The 19,505-nt window shown below is 33.9% G+C and overlaps 1 protein-coding gene across 1 annotated transcript in view; it reads right to left on the bottom strand.

Moving 5' to 3' along the window:
- SLK (STE20 like kinase) overlaps positions 1–19,505 on the bottom strand; it is a 42,171-nt gene that overhangs the window by 3,862 nt on the left and 18,804 nt on the right. The window contains exons 6-17 of the mRNA XM_015812788.1: positions 18,094–18,166; positions 17,694–17,888; positions 17,357–17,438; positions 16,113–16,241; positions 13,433–14,896; positions 12,141–12,271; positions 11,741–11,864; positions 10,278–10,457; positions 8,350–8,442; positions 2,386–2,515; positions 749–873; positions 449–637 (exon numbers count right to left, since the gene is read on the bottom strand). Of these exons, the coding sequence (XP_015668274.1) occupies positions 449–637; positions 749–873; positions 2,386–2,515; positions 8,350–8,442; positions 10,278–10,457; positions 11,741–11,864; positions 12,141–12,271; positions 13,433–14,896; positions 16,113–16,241; positions 17,357–17,438; positions 17,694–17,888; positions 18,094–18,166 (2,915 nt within the window). The remainder of the gene's footprint in view (positions 1–448; positions 638–748; positions 874–2,385; positions 2,516–8,349; positions 8,443–10,277; positions 10,458–11,740; positions 11,865–12,140; positions 12,272–13,432; positions 14,897–16,112; positions 16,242–17,356; positions 17,439–17,693; positions 17,889–18,093; positions 18,167–19,505) is intronic.

Below are 19,505 nucleotides of genomic sequence, written 5' to 3' on the forward strand. Positions count from 1 at the left end.
AAGTTTCTGTTCTAAAATCAAATTAAATAACAGGCCTGCTCTAAAAGTACCCCATACAAAACCCCCACTAAAACATAATCAAACTACGCCAGGCCGGCCGCACGGAATAGATGGGCCTTCAGGGCTCGGCGAAAAAGGCGCAGGTCCGCAACTGTACGTAGGTCGGGGGGTAGGTCATTCCAGAGGGCAGGAGCTGCCAGAGAAGGCTCTCCCCCTGGGGGTCGCCAGCCGGCATTGTCTGGCCGACGGCACCCTAAGGAGGCCCTCTCTGTGGGAGCGGACTGGTCGAAGGGAGGTGTTTGTCAAAAGAGTCAAGTGTGTCATAAAAATTGCTATTAGATTAAATATAATACTTCTGAACTCTGGAGAGAAGATTATCAGTTTCACAGAACTTACATTCTCCTTCCCAAAGGTAATTTGCATTTTAATTAATATTATTGCTTCTTACCTGCTTGATTTTTTCACGATCTTGATCTGGAGTGCTTGAAGAGTTAATTCTGAGGCTTTTCTTAAACATGGCCATTCTTGTTTTGGCTTCACTACGCTGAATTTTGGGCAATCGAGCTTTTTCCTGAGTATGTTTGTTTTTCAGCTCTTCAATCAGTCGTTGGTTGTATCTCTGCATTTGCTCTGTTTCCTTAAAAAGAGATAAATGTCCATTATTAAAAGAAAAGCCTGCCAAATAATAAAGGCACCTCCCAGAACATGAAGTTAAAAAAAATATAAAACAAATTAAAATTACACTAACTTTTTCATGCCGCTTAAGCAGCTGGTGTCTCTGCATGAAGTACTGATCCTTCAGCTGCTGTTTCAGCAGCTGATGTTTTTCCTGTAAGTGTCGCTCTTCAAGTTCCCATATCGCAGCTTCCCTGGCTAGAATGGAAAAAAATGGCTTGTGAGTCTGCTGAGAAAAGGCACTCCACTTCTGCAACTTCTGTACTTCATACAGTGATTTAATGAAAGAAAATCCCAAGTAAAATTCTTATTGGTATTAATAATAATAATTTTTATTTGCGGTCACAGACCAAAATGCAAGTGCAACAAAAAAAACACAAGAAAAATATAATCACAAACAATTAAACACCAGAAGCCTCAGCTAAAGGGAATTACAACGTTCTCCTCTAATAGTTACAGCTCTTAAAAGAAATTTAGAAATCTGAGAAGTAATGTAGGGGGAGCCATCCCCTAAACAATATAAGACCAAATTACTAACATTGGAACCATCGGGATCAATTCCAAGGAGAGACAATAATTTAATTCTGCCTGGGTTAGACATAGGGCAGTATGATAAGACATGCTCCACAGTTTCAACTTCAGCCCTATCACAGGGGCATAGTCGCTCACTAAACAGGAGCCTATTGAATCGCCCGTCGAGTAGTGCTGAGGGCAAGACATTGAAACGGGCTAGGGGAAAGACTCTTCTATACTTGGGGATGGTTAGAGTACAGAAATATGAAGCCATCCTCAATCCATAATTATTAGAATGGCTGAAGATCAAAGGGGAGCAGGTTTTGTTAGCTCTGGCTCTTAAATATTGCAAATCTATGTCCACAAGCCGTTGGACTACCCTAAACTGGGCGTCCTTGAGACCATAATCTCCCAGGCCATCCCCCGTAAAACCTAGCAAGTGGAGTTTCTTCGTCAGCTCCCTCTCCCAACGAGAGGTATGAGAGTCAGCAAACACCAGGGAGAGGTAGCTACCAGGGACTTCCAAAAAGAGCACCCGAAACCACTATTTGAAGGTATTAATCCACGCCATGCATTCGACTGAACGAATGCCCAGTTCCAGGTACATCGAAGCAAATCCAACACAGGGAGGAAGACCCAGAAGTTTCCTAAGAAAAACATCCTGGGTTCTTTCAATACAATCCTTGAAGCCTCGTATCCATATGGGAATTCCATAAAGAATTTGGGCCAGGGTTTTGGCTTTATATATACGCAGAGCAGAAGGAATAAACTGGCCTCCTTGGGTAAAAAAGAATCTTATAATCTGCTGATGGCTGCAGGAGGCCGAATTCAGCACCTGGGTTCGATGTTTATTGGTATTAAGTTAAGAAGGAATTATTTCCTGACTTGAATTGACACAGTTATAGATTTGGCATATAAGAAAATGGCAAGCAAACTTGAAAGAGGACTTTGTATATCATTTTTTTCTGTTTTGGAATGAGAACTTTCATTTGAATGAACTTTATTTGAAGTTCCGTTACAGTCTTTCCTGGTTTCGCACTTGTATCAAACAGACAGAAATTTAGGATGTCACTCCGTAAATTTTCTTACTCATTTTCATGGGGTTTACTTTTGAGCAATATAGGATGGATGGAGTCCCCAATTCTACTCTGAATTTCATAAAGGCTCAATTCAACTATGAGAAAAAGGAACAAATACCTCTCATGAGCTGCTGCTTGTTGTTAAGACAATCTCGTTCAATGGTTGCCAGCTCTATTTTCTGCTGCTGAATTATTTTTTTTAATGATGCATCCAGTTCTTGTTGTTGTTTCTGCACAAATTCTTGCTCCTGTTAAAAATGAGTCCAAAGTCAGTAATTACGGTACACAAAGTTCATAGAAATATAGGTTTGCATCCCACAGTAGCTCCAAGTAACACTAAAGTCTCAAAAGCATTGTGTAAGGAGAGTTACACTAACTGAGAAACAATCCCCAGAGGGCCACCTAACAGTTTCATAAATAACATCTATGAACGAGGGCTTTTCAGATTCAGACTCACCATTTTATCTAAAGGTCAATTAATATTTTATAGAAGGTGTGTTGAACCTTTCAGATTTTGCATCTTGCAGCCTGAGAAGCATGGTAAAGGGTGATGGTACAAGCTGCACTTCAATGTTTCAACTAATTAAGAAGACTTCCTGCACATATTAAAGCTGCAACATTCAACCCAATGGCTGGCTGGTCGGCTGGCTGGCTGGCCACATGCACACACATACACACATGAGTTGTAATGAGTTGTAAAATTTAACTGATCCCATAATTCTTCCTCTCCAAATAAGTAATTTATCTGAAATCCATCTGATGCATTTGTGGGTTTTACAAGCGAATTGCTTCATCCTGTCATATAGCTACATCTAGAGCTAAAGAAAAACACAAACTGAAAACACGGCAATGAACTAATCAAGACCTTCAGTTTTCGCATATAACATTATTAAAATGCTACGCAAATGTTTATAGCTCTCAATTAACCAATTAAACTAGTTTTTAATTGCTGTGGTGGGTGGGAGAAAATATGACCAATAAAAATCGGGGTGAACTAAAAATGAGTCCTGCTCCACAACAAGTTTATTGAGATCAGTTCAGCCCTTTGCCCTGAAAGTCTTCAGATGGTTATTTTTGTGGGTCACTGCAGAAGAAGCTAAGAAAGTAGCAATTTTGTGATTCTTAGGGAATGGAATTGTTCAAGTGCCTATATAAGAAGTTTATAGGACTTACAATCTTTTCTATGAATGGTGTGTTGAACCATTCAGTTTCCATTAATAATATTAGCAAGTAGTTAATCCCTAGGAATATAGTGTTGTGACATTGTAATTCACAGTATTAGTCAGTATTAAGAGCTAGCATTATTTAAGAAGTTTTCAGAAAGAGTAAGAAATGTACCTTAAAACAAAAGTAGAGATTTATGTCTTTGGGGGGAAAGGATATGTTTATACTATAAATAAGTCAATATTTTAAAATCAAAAAGGAACCTTGGGTAACATTTAGTATAATATTTAGGCACAAATATTCAACTAAAGTGTCTTTTCAGTCTAAGTAGATATCAATATTTGTTGCATGATAATTAATTGAACAATGTTGCTATCTAATTATAACAAACTTATGACAGATCGTATTTTGGAAGAATAATTAATTGCTTTGTTTCAATTCATATGCAAACAAACTTAAAAAATCTCCAGGCTTTTAACCTATTTAAAACATCTATATAGTGGCTTACAAACATATATAATATGTGAGATAATGTATAGCTTATTAGATCTCCAAATATACCTACAACACATAACTGTTCTTGATTCAGAGGTGTATCTAAACTCAATATTTTAAGTTGAAAAAACTGTGAAATAGTATAACATTTAAAGATGATTCAGAGATTACAACCAGTAATCTAAGTCTAGAAACAACAAAGATAATCCAAGTCAAAATATAAACCTGAAGTTACTAATAGACCAACAGAACGCAAACAAATTAAAATGTCCAGCATTTGCATATCAATACCTCATTTACATTGCAAATATTCAAAAATTTAATCACAATATTTTTAATGTAAGGTATGAAATATGCTGTGGAAACTTAGAAACTTCCTTTCTCCTGAAGGTATTGCTATAGTTTCTGTCAGCCATATTGGAAGAAGACTTTCTTTCCTCTCAGAGCTGTAACTTAGGAATCTCAACCTATGGGGGTCTCCTAGGTCACAAACCAAGTTATAGAACACATCAGTTAAAGAAATGTTAGAGTGAGTTTGCAGAGCTTCCATTGCATCATTGCTTAGTGCTAGTGGCACCTAAAAGAAGACTGGATTGCAATTCTGGGTGATGCTCATTGTTGTCATGGAAAAAGGCTATCACTGAACAGGCTTTTAAATTATACCTGCACATTCTGGTTAGCCTTCTTCTATAACCAGCCAGACCAATATTTCAACAATTAACAAAATAATTTGTGAAATTTTGGCTTCATTTTTTATACAAGATTAAGAAAATATTAAAAAATTAATTTAACATTTTTTAAAAAAATCATTTTTCTTATCCTCAAAAATATGTGTGAAAATATATAGGGGATTGTCCCAGACAAACATCATAATTTCGCAGACTGTTGCAGAGAAATTATGCCATTCTTGTGAAAGTCATTCCACCCATGACTAGAAATGGTTAAGAAGCAGATGTTATAATAGAACGGGTTTCCATCCATACTTCATATGAAATTATTACCCTTGCTTTTCATGTAGCTTCTTATCTAAAAACATTCCTACGTATTAAAGGCACCTATAATGCTTCTGGATCAAAAAACACATTGGGCAACACAGTGCCATGGAATAATGGAAAGCAAAGAGATGTAGAACCTGAATGCAAACCAGAAATTGAAATTACTTAACACAAAAAGGCTACTTCTTTTACCTTACAGTTCTCTTGTTTAACTTCTACATGACAGTTTAAAAGCATTTAAGGAAAACATTTGAAGCATGATCATTATCTACTAGATAGTTCTGTGAATGAAAATCAGCAGGTATATGGTGAAAAAAGATCTTTATTCACCTGCTTTGTTATTTACAGAAGATCAATGATGACGGTATAAATGCAACTCTCTAATACTAATAGAGAGATTATAACTAGGTATGCAATGTTTTTAAAGCAAAGTAATAAAAAGGCCATATCAAAAGTTTGCATTGCAAAGTAAAACATACTGATAAGATGCGACCCTTTCTTAAAGTTCTAACTACTATCTGATAGGGAGGGGGGAAAAGCTACCAAAAATGAAGGTGCTTAAAAGTTTGTCACCACTTAAGGTGGAAAAAAAGGGTATTCTTTATCCTATAATCAAAACGTAGGAGAACTGTTATTAGGTAAAGAAGGAAAATGCACTTGTATCTACAAGCACTCTGAAGAACAGCCAAGCTTCACAGCACTCAGAGGAAACAATAATAGCTCAGTTTTACACATGTGCTGAAAATTCGTCTAATTTGTTCTGTTAATTTCTTTGTGCACATTAATAAAGTTTTGTATAGTACTTTAAAATAAAAATAATTTAACAGCACATGCATGTAAGAGGAAAAAAAGAAAGCTAACACGACAGGGGTCATATATTTTTTATGGGAGTGGTATATGGACTTACATCCTGCATTACTGCATTGAAGAGAGCAGATGAGGACAACTGAAATGACTGAATCATAACCTGAGCAATGGCCTGTGGAGCAGAATACAATGTACTTCCCGTGTGAAAATAACCACAAACAAAGCATTTCAACACTAAACAGAAGAACTTATAACTTTAGCAAGCACCTCTTTACCAGGCACTATTGTAACAATAATTCATCTTTATATTTATAGTCTCAAAGGAGCATTTATGCATGCAGGTACCAATCACAAACTAAATGAGAAAAAAAGAATAATAATCACCATTTATTTTTCTATACCTAATACTCTAGAACCTATTCTTATCCACACCTTGTAACTTCACTTGCTGTGTTAAAAGGTATTCTCTTTTTTCCCAATAATTTAAGGACTGCAATTATAAGATAATCTCACAAAAAGGACAACTTACCAAATACACCCTCTATGGAGGTAATTATTAATAAAGTTTGGAAAAAGGTCTGATACACTGCTATGAAAAATAATTGCCTGTAAAAAGCAGGATTCTGCTCGATGGATGGGTTCAGCAATTCAGCTAATGTCTAAGACAGACTTCAGCAATGTCTATCTTGCTCTAAATACTTTACTGTTTCTTATGATTATCATCCCCTCATCTCCTGTTGTTTAGAAGAGTGAAGACCTTGCTCTTCACCAGGTCTTCACACTCTTTTCAAGCTTTTAGAGAAGAAGGAGATCCCTCACTTCATTGCATTTGTATCTTTTATCGTTCTTTTAAATCATGTATTGATTTTATTGACATTTCTGATTTTTTATGAGTCACCTAGAATGATTGAGAATTGGGTCAAATACAAATAAATTATTATTTAATATTATGATGCTACTGGGAAGTTAAATTCTCTCTCCACTATTCACTAAGTAGTATATATAATAAAATATAAACTTAAACATCATATTGGTCTATATAATGAATTATAGAGAAAATCCACTTGAGAGGTCCAGATGTTGCAAGGATTAAAAAAACATCAGGTGACCTATCCAACTAGGTAACGCGTGTAGGCCAGGGGTCTGCAATCTTGGCAACTTTAAGACTTGTGGACTTCAGCTCCCAGAATTCTGGGAGCTGAAGTCCACAAGTCTTAAAAGTTGTCAAGGTTGCAGACCCCTAGTGTAGCCAACAGAAGCCATGCTAGAATCTAGTAGATGTGGACCTCACACTAGGATCTATGAAAGTAGTTGCAGTGGAGATTGTGTTTTATGTCGTAGACTTGCAATTATTCAGATTTCTTCTATCCATCCATGAATTTGTTCTGAGGTATTTGCTTTTGTAAGAGTTTGGGTTTCCAGCAACAGACTGGAACCTTAGTCTTCAGAAAGAACTGTTCATTTCTTTCCTGTTTTATTTTAAACATTCTCAACCTTGCTGGATATAATCATAATTTCATGGGCTAGCAGTGCTCAATCTGCAAAAGGATCTAGTCTTTGGAACACGCTTCCCTGAGAGATCAAATGACTGAAGAGATTGTCCTTTACCCGCTTACTGATAAATCAACAGCAGAGGGGTTTGGTAACATAATAAAATCAGCTGCCTCCCGGAGTTTTGAGATAGATGCACCAGAATTATGGAAAGAGGATTCAGGAGTTCTCCCACTGAAACCAGTGCAGCCCATTGTCCTATATATGCATGCCCATTACAATCTAATTGAATGTTATTGTATCAGAAGTATTCTTCAAAATGAAAAGTTAATGTTGATATTACTTATTACTAACTACTACTTAACATCAAAAGTTGGACTATAGATATAGCAATCACAACACAAATTTTGTTTCAAACAGCAAAAATATCGAAATATACCCTCTACAGTAGTATCTTTGGAAGAAAGCTTTGATTATCATGTTCATAAATATGCACCTAATTAACACTAAGGTCACTGTCTGGAATTATAGATTTCAGTGATTAATTTTTTTAAAAAAGGTAAGCAAAATCATAATAACCTTTCCATTATTTTCGATTCTAAAAGCTTCAGTTAAAGTAGATGTAAAGTATATATGACAGACATTTTAATATACAATATACACTGAACTTTAATTACTTTGAATGCTGTTGTCTATGGAGATTCTCAGTCATCCAGGTCATGGTTGTCCCAAAGGTGTTTTTTCATGAGGCAACTGGACTTTCTTGTTTTTCTTTGAAGACACTTCACTTCTCATCCAAGAAGCTTCTTCAGCTATGATTGAAGAAGCTTCTTGGATGAGAAGTGAGACATCTTCAAAGGAAACAAGAAAGTCCAGTTGCTTCTTCAAAAAGCACCCCTGGATACTGTTCTATAAATAACTAAATATTTCTTAAATAGCAACATTTTTACACTGATATTTTAACATTAACATTTAATACACTTCTAGTTTCAGTTCTGGGAAAGAAATCACTACCAATGAATAGGTTCCTTCAGAGGGAAAAATGCCCAATCTCTATCAAACTATTAAAGCAACGCGAACAAAGCTGGTTTGGGGGGGGGGATTTAGAAGCAGGAAGCTGCCATGGTTACCTGAGCATGCTGGGTTTGAGTAAGCTCCTCTTTCTTGCGTTTCATGAGCTCTTTTCTCAGCTCTTTTGGTGCTTTCTCCACTTCATTAAAAACCTACAGTGCATAAGCATGCAGAATGTGGGGAAAATAACCCTTTTTCTCCACAGCAAGCATTTACGGTGAATGAAGAGGAGCAATAAGCATTCAGAAGATGTTACAAAAGCATGCAAAGCTGGAAGTGTTAGCTTGTGAGAAAATGGAGGGAGGAGTATACATGCATGAAGTATTTATTGATTGTATTCCAGAAAAAGGTGCACATGCCAATAGCAGCCTAACAACGAATCTCTGTTTGCATTCGAGTACTAATAAACTGCTTCCATAATCAATTTTTATGCAGTAGAGACAGTAATTAAAATAGAAAGCTTCTTGAAATGACAACAGAAAGGATTTTGTTTTTCCAAATAATAAAACACAAACAACACAAGAACAGCTACCTCTGCACTTGTCATATAAAAGTACAGATAATAGTTGTTAAAAGAACAACTTGCGTGAAAAGCCATAATCATCTCAAAAGTGATATTCACATATCATTGGAAAAGTAAATCAAATATTCAATTTTATACTGGAGATAAAAGAGCCATATAGACCATCAAGTCCAACCCCTTATTCAGCATAGAAATCAAATTAAAATACTATGGACTATCTAGCTATTCAAGATTACATTACTATTTTTAAAAGTTAAAGCATCCATAGGAAATAAAGCCCAAATCACCACATGCTGTTCCTGTTTTCATGAGTGTAATAAAACTTTAACCAGCTTTCCCCTTTGAGATCCAATCACCATTAGAAACTCGAAGTGCAAGAAATTTAGCAAAAGAAAGACGTTAATATTATACAATTTAAAAAAAGACAATTGGATGTAATAGTACAGTAATAATATCAAACAGTTAGCATAAGAACAATGGCACTGAACAAATTATAAACAAAATATATCAAAACAGAGGATCAAGAAATTTCTGCTGTGATTATTTTATTTACTGCAGGTAATAATATAATAGCTTGGTAATCATCAGGCTGGGGGGATTTTGGAGGAAAGAAGTGTTTTGTCAAAAAGAGTAATAAAGTGAAATATTAATGAGTCAGACAATCAACAAAAACTCAGAATATAAGATCTGAGATACAATTCCTTCATTTTTCATAATTTTGGCCTTACTTTAAGTAAGGAACAATATATTAAAATACTGAGTTTTAAGCTGATTGAGTCTGAGAAATAATTTCTTACCATTTAAACTGGATTAGTTCCAAATAAAACCAAAATGGAAAATTTAACCACTACTTCAATTTTTAAAATTATCTTAATAACATACTGCATAACAATCCCTTTTTTACTTTATGCAGAGATACCAATTCTGCAGTTTTTCTACCACAATTATATTTAAATGTGAAACTGTTTTATATTGCATGTAGGGTAATCTGAGAGCAAAAAACAGCGTTCTACAGCACTTTATCTCTGATTCTTCTGATATAAAGATCACCCTTCTGCTTACACATGCACAAAATTTTAAAAATTCTATTGTGACGTATTTCATGAAAGTCTCCATGACTTTTACCTGTGATTATGTTACAAAGCAGCCAATTTAAAAAATCTTAATAATTAGCCAGTATTCATAAAAGCACATGTGCAAAATCTTTCTACAAACAGTTCTAGCAATTATTCTGATGAATAACATACACAAAAACTCTATCAAAGGTCTTGACTAAATAATATTTTTTACTATTTCAAATACATAGTGAAAGCTCATCATAATTTATTACTGAAATTAAGGTGCTGGAGACTCTAAGTGTGCATGTGAGTGTGTATGCACAATTATAATATATGGAATGAAAATGTAAACACCAATAAGACCAAAAACATTCATCGTATTTACTAAACCTTTTAAAAGGTTTACCTCTTTCTTTTTGTTTTTCAACATATTTTGAAACTTGGATAATTCTTTTTCTTGTTCTGCTTTGATGCGCTTAGCTTCATCACGTAAACGATTTGTATGCTCCTGTTCTAAGCGCTCTATTGTCTGTTTTTGCTGTTTTTCTAGGTTTTCAATTTCCTGGTCATATTGCCGCTTCTTGCTCTAAAAAAAAAAACCATTATTTTCCCTGATTATCTGAGTGAAAAAAATTGAGATGTGAAAGTGAGGAATCTGCATACATAATGAGGAGCTATATGTAGAAGAGGCAGAACCGGAGGGTGGACTCAGGAGAAGGCCCAGCCTAGAATTTTTATTTGTCACAAATGCTCCAAGTTTAGCACCCTCCCCAAAATTCTATTGACTCTCATATCAGGCACAAAGATAAAAATGGGGATGGTACATGGAATGAGAATGCATAGCTTCTTTCCTATATGCAACTATTTTAGATATTTTAAAAAGTCAAGACAGAAAGAACAAATACCGATATACTCTTCTGAGCAGTATTAAGATAAAACAGAAGAATCTCATGAAAAATAGTAATCTGATAACTGCTTGAATCCTTTATTAAAGTTTGTAAAATGTTTATTAAACAATATTGTAAGTGGAAGAGGAGAAAACACCATCTATTAATAAGGCAATTTTTCTCTGCCTTAACTCATTTGTATAATTAAATAAGTTCATTTACTTAAATTCAAGAACATAGTTAATTTAATCAAAATTGTTTCTAGATTTTGCTGAAATCTTTAGCATATTTTGAACTGAATCAGCACAAGTTAATCACTTACTCGGCAAGATAGGGAATATGAAATGCAAATACATACATTTCTTCACTAAGGTCAAGCAATTCTGAAATGGTTTTACACCCATCACCACCCTAAATTTTAAAATCATAAAGCTAAAATATTTACGACAACAGTGCTTGTTTGGTCACAAGTTGCATACTTTTTCTAATTTTTAAGGATAAAAATGCTATTGTTTAAACTCTTGCTACATTTACCCCAATTCTTAAACTGATATCAGTTTCTCTATTATCAACACTTTTCCTGTGGCATGTATCAGATTTATGAATGTAGCATCATGCACATTATTATGTTCCTACTTCTTCATAAAATTTAAGACTTTCTTCAGCAGTAACACTGTATGAACAGATAATATTGGATATAAGTTCTTTATGTTTAGAAGTACAAAGCCCTTGCTTATTTTCAAATTGACAATTTTCTTTATCACAACCTACATGCATCTTATTCCTTTCATTGTAACTATCTCCTTTTCCATTCCTTTTGTCCTTTTCCTCTACCAACTAGCTTTCCTGCCCTTTATAAGGAGGCATAGTTAATTTTTTACTTTAGAGGAATGTCATAATCTACTGTTTCATCACAGAGCACTAAACAGAAAATGTTGAGCTTGCCCGAAAATGTAAAAGCAGCAGGAAACTGGAATCTTACTGTCATTTCCTGTTCAAAGCGCCTAAACATCTGTTCTCGTTGTTGTAATAGCTTATTACTGAGTTGCTGCTGAGCTCGTTGTTCTTCTTTTTGAAGAAGGCGTAACTCCCGTAATTCTTGACGTCTGGCATTAAGGAAGAAGGAAGTAATTTTAGAGTCATTAGTAACCAAAGTGAAATTAGAATTCTGAAGTAATATGACTAATAACTGAGGAGTGGAATTGAACTACTGCATTTTATAAGATAATGAAAACTGTTCCTTATAGTCTAGTACAGTCTAATACAGTCCAATATATGTAGACTGTATATGTGCGTGTACATATTTCTGTTTGTGAGTTCATATGTAAATATGTATTAGAGATAAGGATTCTCTCATTTGAAATGAATATTTTAAAACTCACCGAAGATACCGAAGTTCTTCACTTTTAGAATCATTGTCACTGACTATTTTTGAAGTAGTCACACTCACTTCTACACCATCAATAATAAATTTCCGAGTTTTCTTTAAAGTCTTCTTATGTCTTTTGGTTTCCTAAATAAAAGATGACACATCATATAAAGACAGGAAATATCTAGTTGAAGAAATGAATTTTCTTAAAGGAAATATATTTAAACAGATTTTACTTAATCTTGGTTATAAAAAGAATAGCTTGAAACCATATCTTTTAAAAATATGGTTTCAAGCTATTCTTTTTATAACCAAGATTAAGTAAAATCTGTTTTAATATATTTCCTTTAAGAAAATTCATTTCTTCAACTAGATATTTCCTGTCTTTATATTTCTGAACATATAAATAAGATGGCAATAATTTCTTAAATAATTACCATGTACAGTAAAATACCTGCATCAACCATTATAAATATCTAATATTAGCGAACTATATCAATGTATTAGATGAATCTTCTACTGGTCACATAGAAAAAATGAGGTTGAAACTGCAAATTAAACATATGAAGGAATAATGAACAAGCTGAGAGAAAAGGAAAAAAACAAGTTAAGTGTGATTGAATCGACTTTCTGAACTCTTAAAAAAGATAGAGGGAACTTTAAAAAACCAAAAGGCAGGGTATAATTTGGAATATAAACATAGCAGAAAGAAGGACATTTGCAAGGATGAAAGGGTATGTATGAGGAGGTAGGTACCGTAAAGACATAACTAGATTTAGTTATATCTGTTCTCTTATCTATTGCCTTTAGTTTACTTTACGTGCTACTTCTTACTCAGTTCTGCAGTTTCCATAACACTGCTGATTCCGAAAAAGACTACAGGGACATCTATGTATGTATATAATCTGATCTCCATTTTGCAAAAGAGTTTAAAAACAGAATAATACCACAGAAGAAATATTATATACAAAATACATCATAAAATGTCCAATAATAATCTATATTAAATATAATTGGAACTGTAGCCTTTAGATTTTTGTAGTACAGTAATTATTTCTATATTTAGAATTAATTTTAAATAAAGTACCATACAAAAATTTGGACTAAAAGACATGTAATTGATATATTGAATTAGAATAAAACATGACAATGCAGAAATACTGAAGTTCAGCATTCTAAGGGCACAGTGATATGAAATTATTTAATTTGTAAGTAGTTATGGTAAATAAAGAAGGGACCCTCAGTGTATATAATTTGCATCCATTCAAATTCACGCAGGGCTTAATTTTAAATTAAAACACTTACTTGTAAAGATATTGATCCACTATCTTTGTTTTTAGTGAGGAAGTTGGAAATGGACAAATTTAAATCAATGCTGCTGTTGTCAGCTGTAGAACCAGTGCCTGAATCTGTATCATTTTCTTTAGCAGTCTCAGGATCAAGATATTTTGTATGTTCAATATTATTCTGCTTCCTTGATTTATCTTCTGTCTCATTTTCTACGCAGCTAACATTAATACTTGGTACTGGAGGTGCCTCATGTTCAAGAGGCTGTTTCACGGCACTATCTTCAAGATGATTTTTAATAGGTAGATCACTGGAAACCACCTCAGGATCTGTGCTTATTTGAAAATTATTCTTGTGGTTTTCTTCAGCTCTGACCTCTAATTTATCACCAGGTTGCACAACATAAACCTCATCTTTGGTGTCGATTTCTTCAGTTGTTTTTTCTTTTTCAGCATGTACAGCATCATCTAATCCTGGCTTCTGTTTCATGACCTCCATTTTTTTTGAAATGTTGGCCTCAGTTTCCTTTAAGGTGCTTTTCTGGTTAGAATCATCATGATCTCCCACTCTCTGTTGCTGATGAATATCCACATCATTCTGAATAAATGTTGGTTCAGAAGTAATTTGTCCCTGAGAATCCTCAGAAGTACACTCTGTTGGCTGTTTGGTGCTTTCAATCACTTTAACTGAATCTGTGGTTTGAACCTTGGTAGTAATATCTCCCTCTTGAGCACTACTGATACCTTCTTTTGTTGGTTTCTGCTGCTTATCACATGATTCTTCTATATCTGTCATTTCCTTAATATCATTTGCTTCATATTTCTGATTTTTAATTTCTTTCAGAACATCATCTACACATTTTTCATTTCCTTGTGATTCCTTAATTGCTTTACTTTTTTCTGTTGCCATTTCCTCCGCTGCTTTGTTTTCCTGGATGACTATGAAACTTTGCTTTTCTTCTTGTATATCAGTCTCATTAGAAATTGTTTCTCCAGTTTCTGCACTGCTGGCTTCAATTTCAAGACTGATTTTATTTCTGTTCTCAACTGATGATTCATTTGACAAATCATTTTCTTTTTCTGTTTTTAGATCAGGCTTGACATTTATTATAGATAATACTGTATTGATTTCCTTTTCTTCTTTCTGTGCTATAGTGTCTTTATTCAATATTACATTTTGATCAGCATTTTCACTTTTTTTTGCTTCTTCAACTTCATGTTGTAATGCCGATTCATTCTCTCCTTTTTCAAAATGGCTCTGCTTGGCATCACTTGTGTTTTCTGTGAATACTTCATCTTCATTTTTGCCAGGCTCCATACTTATCTTTCCTTTTTCAATTGTATTAGTACTTGTCTCTTCCATGGATGAATGCTCTAGTCTCTCCGAAACAGATTCCAGCATAGATGCATTCTGTGAAAGTTTATCCTCTTCTGAGCTGGCAATACTGAGGTCAGATGAGGCTCGCTTATTTGCAGGTAATTGCTGAAATGTATATTGAAATGATTAATAGTGATACATGTAATTACTTCAATTTTTAATATTATTGAATATTACCCTAATACTGAAGTTAAGATTATGTAGAACTTATAGTAGCAGTATAGAGAATTTATAGTAAAACAACTTCTCTGGATAGGCTTCTTCCCATGTGCACCTTGTGTAATCCAAATTTTCTTTGCATTTGGGAATCTATATGCATACCTGACAAAAAGATGTAATTTTTAAATGTGCAAGCTAAAAACTTATGCATTACAGCATCTGCCTTCAATGAGATGGGCGGCTATATAAAATTTAATAAACAAACAAACAAACAAACTGTACACTTCTGAATTTGGCAACCTTTCATATATATATATATATATATATATATATATATATATATATATATATATATATATATATATATATATATANTGAAAATAATAATTGTATTATATTTATGTTGTATAAATATTATAATCTATTTTAGTATGCAAGTTTACTTGTTAATAGAAATCCACTGTTTGACAAATGACAGCATATTATAAATTTGTCTAGGACCAGTTTGCTATTTAAATTACTTGTTACTTAGCATTTATAATAGAAAGCTGGACAATATTTTAGTTTAGATCAGGGGTGTCAAACTCAATTTCACTGAGGGCCGCATCAGTATTGTGGTTGCTCTGGGAGGGGGTGTGGCCAGAGTGGGTGCAGCCTACTGGGTGGGCGTGGATGAAATGGGTGTGGCCTACTGGGTGGGCATGGGCAGTTCTATATCATTTGCGTCAAGGGTGCCTGTGGGGGCCTGGGCAGGAGTGGCACAGATCTGAGGGTCTCTGACAGAAGAGGGTGGGACCGGGACAAGTGCCAAGGCATGGTCCACCGGGGCAAGTGTCAAGATGGCCACCACAAAATTGTACATTGGCTCCCGGCCGGCCTGGGCCAGGGCCAAGGCAGCGGGGGCCGTTCCCTCACTATTTCCAGGATGGCTTCGCGGGCCACATGAAACCACTTCATGGGCCACATCCGGCCGCCGGGCCTTGTGTTTGACATGTCTGGTTTAGATTATATTAACTGAAAGAGCAAATAAGTTTATATGACATATTTTTCTTAATATAACACTAATAAAAAAATCACATTAACAAAAAACAACATAATTTATAAACTTGGCTTGCAGTGCAAAGCTTCTTTCTTTTTAATGTACAAATTTTAAATTTCTCACTAGAGAATTTTCAGATTCCTCCTCTTCATCTTCATCTTTTCCATCCTCTACTTCTTCAGTGACTTCAGCCTTTGCTTCTGCAATCAGCTCTCTGATTGGTTTACTGGAAGTTACAGTAACAAATGGATGCTAGTAAAAAAAAGGCATACAGAATTTAATCAAAATTAAAAGGCTTTAAAATCCAAATTTGCATCAAAGTTTGATGCAAGAAAAGTAAAAACACAGGTTTCTATTAAAAGGCTTACAACTCATTTTTTCACTGAACACTTCTTTATAAAATTCTAAACAATATTTTTTTCTTTAAAAATAACATTTCTATTCTTCAGTAAGTTCTTATATTTGCAAGTCTAAATCTGTTTGGGAAGAAAGAAAGTCATAGGCTAATTCAATCTCACAATTATAAATGAGATCTATAAGCACTCCAGTTTCTTGAACAACATCCAGCACTACTTGATTAGCATTAGAAATCCTGTATTTGGATATATTTTCTCAAACCATTTCTTCTAAACAAAAATATTTCAAAATTATCCTTTACAAATTATCCTTGTAAATATGAAAACTAATCCTAGTGAAATCAAACATAAAAATAGATACCAAAATTAATAAACAATTCCCTCCTAGATTAACCTGTGTTAATTTCAGCTCAGCTTGAAAATGAATACAATTCTGTCCTTTTTCCATGATACCACTACGGGAGATAGGTTTGTCAGGTCCTATCTTGTTTTTCTCCAAATGGACATTTAATTAAAGTTTAAAGCAAAGTGCTATTTTTACATCTGACTATATCTATCAGTGCATTTAAAAATTCTTAATTGTTTTGGTTATTATTTAGCTGCAAAAGTAGAGTATAAATTACCAGGGCTTCAGATTTGTATTTCTATGGTGGATGCTATTACAACATTAATCATGTAAAGTCTCATTTTAGCATATTAATGTCTTCAATTGCTCCATTCAGTCCAAATTGCAAAAGCAAAACAAAAAAACCTCATTGGTATACGCTAGTCCCTTGACCTCCTGCAGAGGAATCTGGAGCTGTTCTTTTTAAAGAAACTAGAGAACAATTTCATTGTTTGCTGATTTGCTGCAGTGTACATAGCTCTGTAATCAGTAGAAATTAACCAGCAGCCCAGAGACCTTTACATGAATAAATAACTCATTATGACTGAGCATGCTGTACAGTATATCTGAATTCTATATGATTGGAAAACAGAAGTCCAAAGAATAAAATATTTCATTCTTCATACCTGCAGAAGTTCAGCAATGTTCCATCTGGCATCTACATTCTTTTCCAAACATTTCTTTAAGAAATCCTTAAAATCAGCAGACCTGCACAGAAGCAATTAAATTGGTAAGTTATAAAGATAAAATTTATAATTATGACTTAATTAGAACGGTCCAAATAAAATGCAAAATAATTGATAATATTTCCATTCATATATAACAGGCAGTTTTCTTTTATTACAGTAGTTTAGAATATAGGCTTAAGATGCCTTTGGGAAAAATTACTGTCAATTTTGGAGCAAGTACTTCTTTTTGTCAGTTTATTTTAATGCTGATAATAAATAAAAAGAGAAAAATAACCATTTTGATGGTTGTGCCAACGAAGGTGGTTCCGACTTCGCTATTTTCAGCAACACACGCATTGGATTTAATTCATGATGAGGTGGTTCTATTTCAGCCATTTCTATTAAAGTGACACCTAAAGACCAAACATCAGCTTTATAATCATAAGGTCTGTCTTTAGATGTCTCACACATAACCACTTCAGGAGCCATCCTACAGTAAGGGAAAAAAAATCACATTGTTAGCAATAAATGTCTAAGACCTGAGCTAATTCAAGAGCCAAGGAACGTAAGATCAATATTGTTTGTATTATTGTAGTTGAAGAAAGTTGTCACTGTTATTATTTTATATAGCTCTAAAAATATACAATGTTTTATGTAAGAAAAGGTTATCCTCAAAAGAGTATAAAATAGCTTACCAATATGGAGTACCAATGAAAGAATCTCGTCTCTGGATTGTCCGTGTATTTTTAGCAGATACTCCAAAGTCCGCTTCAACAAATAAAAAATATTGATTTAGAATCACACATTGCAATTTGCATTTATGTTTCAATGCTACTTGCTTTGCTTCCTACAAAGGAGAAAACATTGTTTCATTCTTAGCAATCTCCCGATTCCATTTTAATTTTTCCATTTTGCTCCAAGATATATATTCTTGGAACAATTACTTTCATGCATTTAACATTTTTTAAAAATTATATCAATATCTCATGAGTAAAAGTTACTCTCAAGACATATTTTTACTTACTAATTGGTATAAATTAAAAAAATAAAGAGACAAATGACATGTATATCCTTTATGTTGATTTAGTGTGAGATTCAGTGTAACTTGTCAAAAGTCTAATGGTAACTAAGTCTTATGGTAAGTAAGCAGATCAACTTTTATTGCTGTCTTCGACTGATACATAGATATATACACATGCGCACAAAAATATATTAAATGTACATTACAATGCTAATTAAAAGAGATTAAATGAGTAAAAGAGAAAGAAGAGAAAGGAAAAGAATGCTAAAAGATATCAAATAAATACAGTTTTATTAGACAATATTTTTGCCTCAATTTCCAAGGCTGAGGCTGCCTCTAAAGAGCAATGCTATCAAAGCATAAAAACAGCAAATCATCAAGCCTGTATCTATAACTGCAAGACATTACAATAAAAAACAAATATAAGTATGATACGTTTGCCCATGTTTTTTGATAGAATTTCATATGTATGTATGGCAGGAAAGCAATTTCCAGTAGGATGACCAATTTCAGGATTTAAATGGTATCTGAGAAACAACCAAGAGAGTATTACATCCACATGGCACACAAACCAACCAAAGCCCTTCAAAACATCTTAAGTAAATGAAAATAATTAAAGAATTAAAGCCCAAGAATTAAAAACAGGAGTCATCTACAACATACAGGGTAAGGACTGTTACAACCACTGTGTAGGACAAGTATGCAGAAAATTAGCAGAGTACATGCATGAGCACCAACTAGCTGTCAAACAACATGAGAAAATTCCTTAATTTTTAAAGGTTTAAAGATTTCTACTAAAGAATATAAACTTAAAGCTTTTGCTGATGACTTAGTTTTTACATTGACTCAACCAATTGAATCACTGGAATTTTTGCTACAAGAGCTGTACCAGTATGGTAAAGTGGCTGGATTTAAAATCAACGTGAATAAGACTAAAATTCTTACTAAGAATATGATTGCTAGAGATAAAGATCAACTTATGCAAATGTCAGGATTTGAAGTGGTCAATAAAGTCAAATATTTGGGAATTTTTTTGTCATCCTCCAATGCGAAATTGTACCAGAATAATTATGAAAGATTGTGGAA

Source organism: Protobothrops mucrosquamatus, unplaced genomic scaffold, assembly GCF_001527695.2.
Source record: "Protobothrops mucrosquamatus isolate PMUCROS unplaced genomic scaffold, P.Mucros_1.0 scaffold110, whole genome shotgun sequence".
Lineage (NCBI taxonomy): Eukaryota > Metazoa > Chordata > Lepidosauria > Squamata > Viperidae > Protobothrops > Protobothrops mucrosquamatus.